The 2,076-nt window shown below is 47.9% G+C and overlaps 1 protein-coding gene across 1 annotated transcript; it reads left to right on the top strand.

Annotated features, from left to right (window-relative positions):
* The first annotated feature begins 270 nt into the window (after positions 1 to 270).
* Positions 271 to 1,691, top strand: LOC132051963 (glycine-rich cell wall structural protein 1.8-like). The gene has a single exon (XM_059443258.1). The coding sequence runs from the start codon at positions 382 to 384 to the stop codon at positions 1,486 to 1,488; it is 1,107 nt and encodes a 368-aa protein (XP_059299241.1). The 5' UTR covers positions 271 to 381; the 3' UTR covers positions 1,489 to 1,691.
* The last annotated feature ends 385 nt before the right edge of the window (positions 1,692 to 2,076 follow it).

Raw genomic sequence — 2,076 nt, 5'->3', positions numbered from 1 at the left:
GCATCACCTCTATCAAATTAAAAAATTAGAAAAAGTGAAACAAAAATTAATTACTCCATATATAAGTGGGAACTAAATTATGTATATTATCAGAATTTGGGAGAAAGTCATGAAACTAAATCGGACCTCCAACAAGATGTACATAAAATAAAAAGAATTATTAAAAAAAAATTGTTGTATATACATAAAGAAAATGGCAGACAGCACAAGCACACTAACTGGTCTATTTGGAGTAGAGACTGAATTGAAGTGATGTGAATACTGTGAGGGTGGATGTAAAATGGAGCACTTTGTAGGGACAAAAGGAGCTTCCTTTTGTTCTTTTGCATGTGCTTTGTGTCCATAGACGCGTTTCGACATCTATAAATAGCCTCCAATTCCATGCATTCCCAAATCGTGATTCAAGTTCAATTTCCAATGGCGAAGTTTAAAATTGTTAACATTGTTTTCTTTGTGTTATTGGGTATAGGAATATGTTCAGCCGCCAGAACCCTCCTCACTTACGATCATGTAGGTGTTGGGGGTGAGGTAGGCGCCTCTGGTGCAGGCCATGGCATTGGCGGTGGCGCTGGTGGAGGCTATGCCGGTGGAGGTGGAGGAGGTTCAGGTGGAGGTTCTGGTGGAGGTGGTGGATATGGAGCAGCAGGTGACCACGGTTATGCCGGTGGAGGTGGTAGCGGAAGCGGAGCTGGTGGTGGTTCTGGCTATGCTGCTGGAGGAGAACATGGCGCTGGATATGGCGGAGGAGGTGGTGGTGGAAGTGGAGGTGGAGGTGGCTATGCTGGCGAAGGACATGATGCTGGGTATGGCGGAGGAGGTGGCGGTGGAAGTGGAGCCGGAGGTGGCTATGCTGGCGGAGGACACGATGCTGGATATGGTGGAGGAGGTGGAGGTGGAAGTGGAGCCGGAGGCGGCCATGCTGGCGGAGGACACGATGCTGGATATGGCGGAGGAGGTGGCGGTGGAAGTGGAGCTGGAGGCGGCCATGCTGGCGGAGGACACGATGCTGGATATGGCGCTGGAGGTGGTGAAGGTGGTGGTAGCGGATATGGAGCTGGAGGGGCACCAGGTGGTGGATATGGTGGTGGTGGAGGTGGAGGTAGTGGTGGCGGCGGTGGAGCTGCTGCAGGTGGAGCACATGGTGGTGGATATGCTGGAGGCGCAGGAGGAGGTACTGGCGGCGGCTATGGTGCAGGTGGGGCACCAGGGGGTGGATATGGTGGTGGAGGTGGGCATGGAGGTGGTGGTGGAAGTGGCTATGCTGGAGGAGAAGGAGGAGGCGCTGCAGGTGGTGGATATGGTAGCGGAGGAGGAGCCGGTGGTGGTGCAGGAGGAGCACATGGAGGAGCATATGGCGGTGGTGGAGGCGGCGGTAGTGGAGCCGGTGGTGGTGGCGGCTATGCCAGCGGAGGTGAACATGCTGGTGGATATGGAGGAGGTGCTGGAGGTGGTGAAGGTGGTGGACACGGTGGTGGCTATGCCCCTTGAGTGGTCATTCTAATCTCCACTTGCAATCTAAAGTTTCCATTTTCTTACCTACGTACACTACTAAAAAAATAATGTGATGAAATTGTGGTAGAAAGATGGTATATTGTGAAGGCAAGAGAATTGCATCAAAGACATGCAATCTCAAGTGTAATATCGTTTCCTTTAAAAGCAACATTAAGATATGATCGTTTGCATTTTACGTATTGAGGTGGTTGGCAAATTTTCTTAATATATAAGTTGCATGCATGCAATGCTATAATATTGGCTTGGGTGAAGTAACATTTGCAAGGATGCTCACAAGGATATATTTGTCCGGAAAAATACATAAGAAATTTGAAAAGCCATTTTCTGCTATTTAAATGATGAGGAGGCGAAAGATCTCATTTCCTCTTAATAAATACCTACAAAGAAAGAAAGAAAAATTTAAAATAAAAGCATAAAACTTTGCCGACCATGTAGATACTGTGGATATACTCAATATGAATTATGATGGCTCACTTATCACACAAAATCTATAAACTTTAACGAACTCGGCAGCACTGCAAGATTGGCAAATGGGGCATAGCTTACTTAAGTACGGGTTTCTCT

This window comes from Lycium ferocissimum, chromosome 4, assembly GCF_029784015.1.
Source record: "Lycium ferocissimum isolate CSIRO_LF1 chromosome 4, AGI_CSIRO_Lferr_CH_V1, whole genome shotgun sequence".
In the NCBI taxonomy this organism is placed as follows: Eukaryota; Viridiplantae; Streptophyta; class Magnoliopsida; order Solanales; family Solanaceae; genus Lycium; species Lycium ferocissimum.
This window is presented reverse-complemented; position numbering and strand designations above follow the sequence as displayed.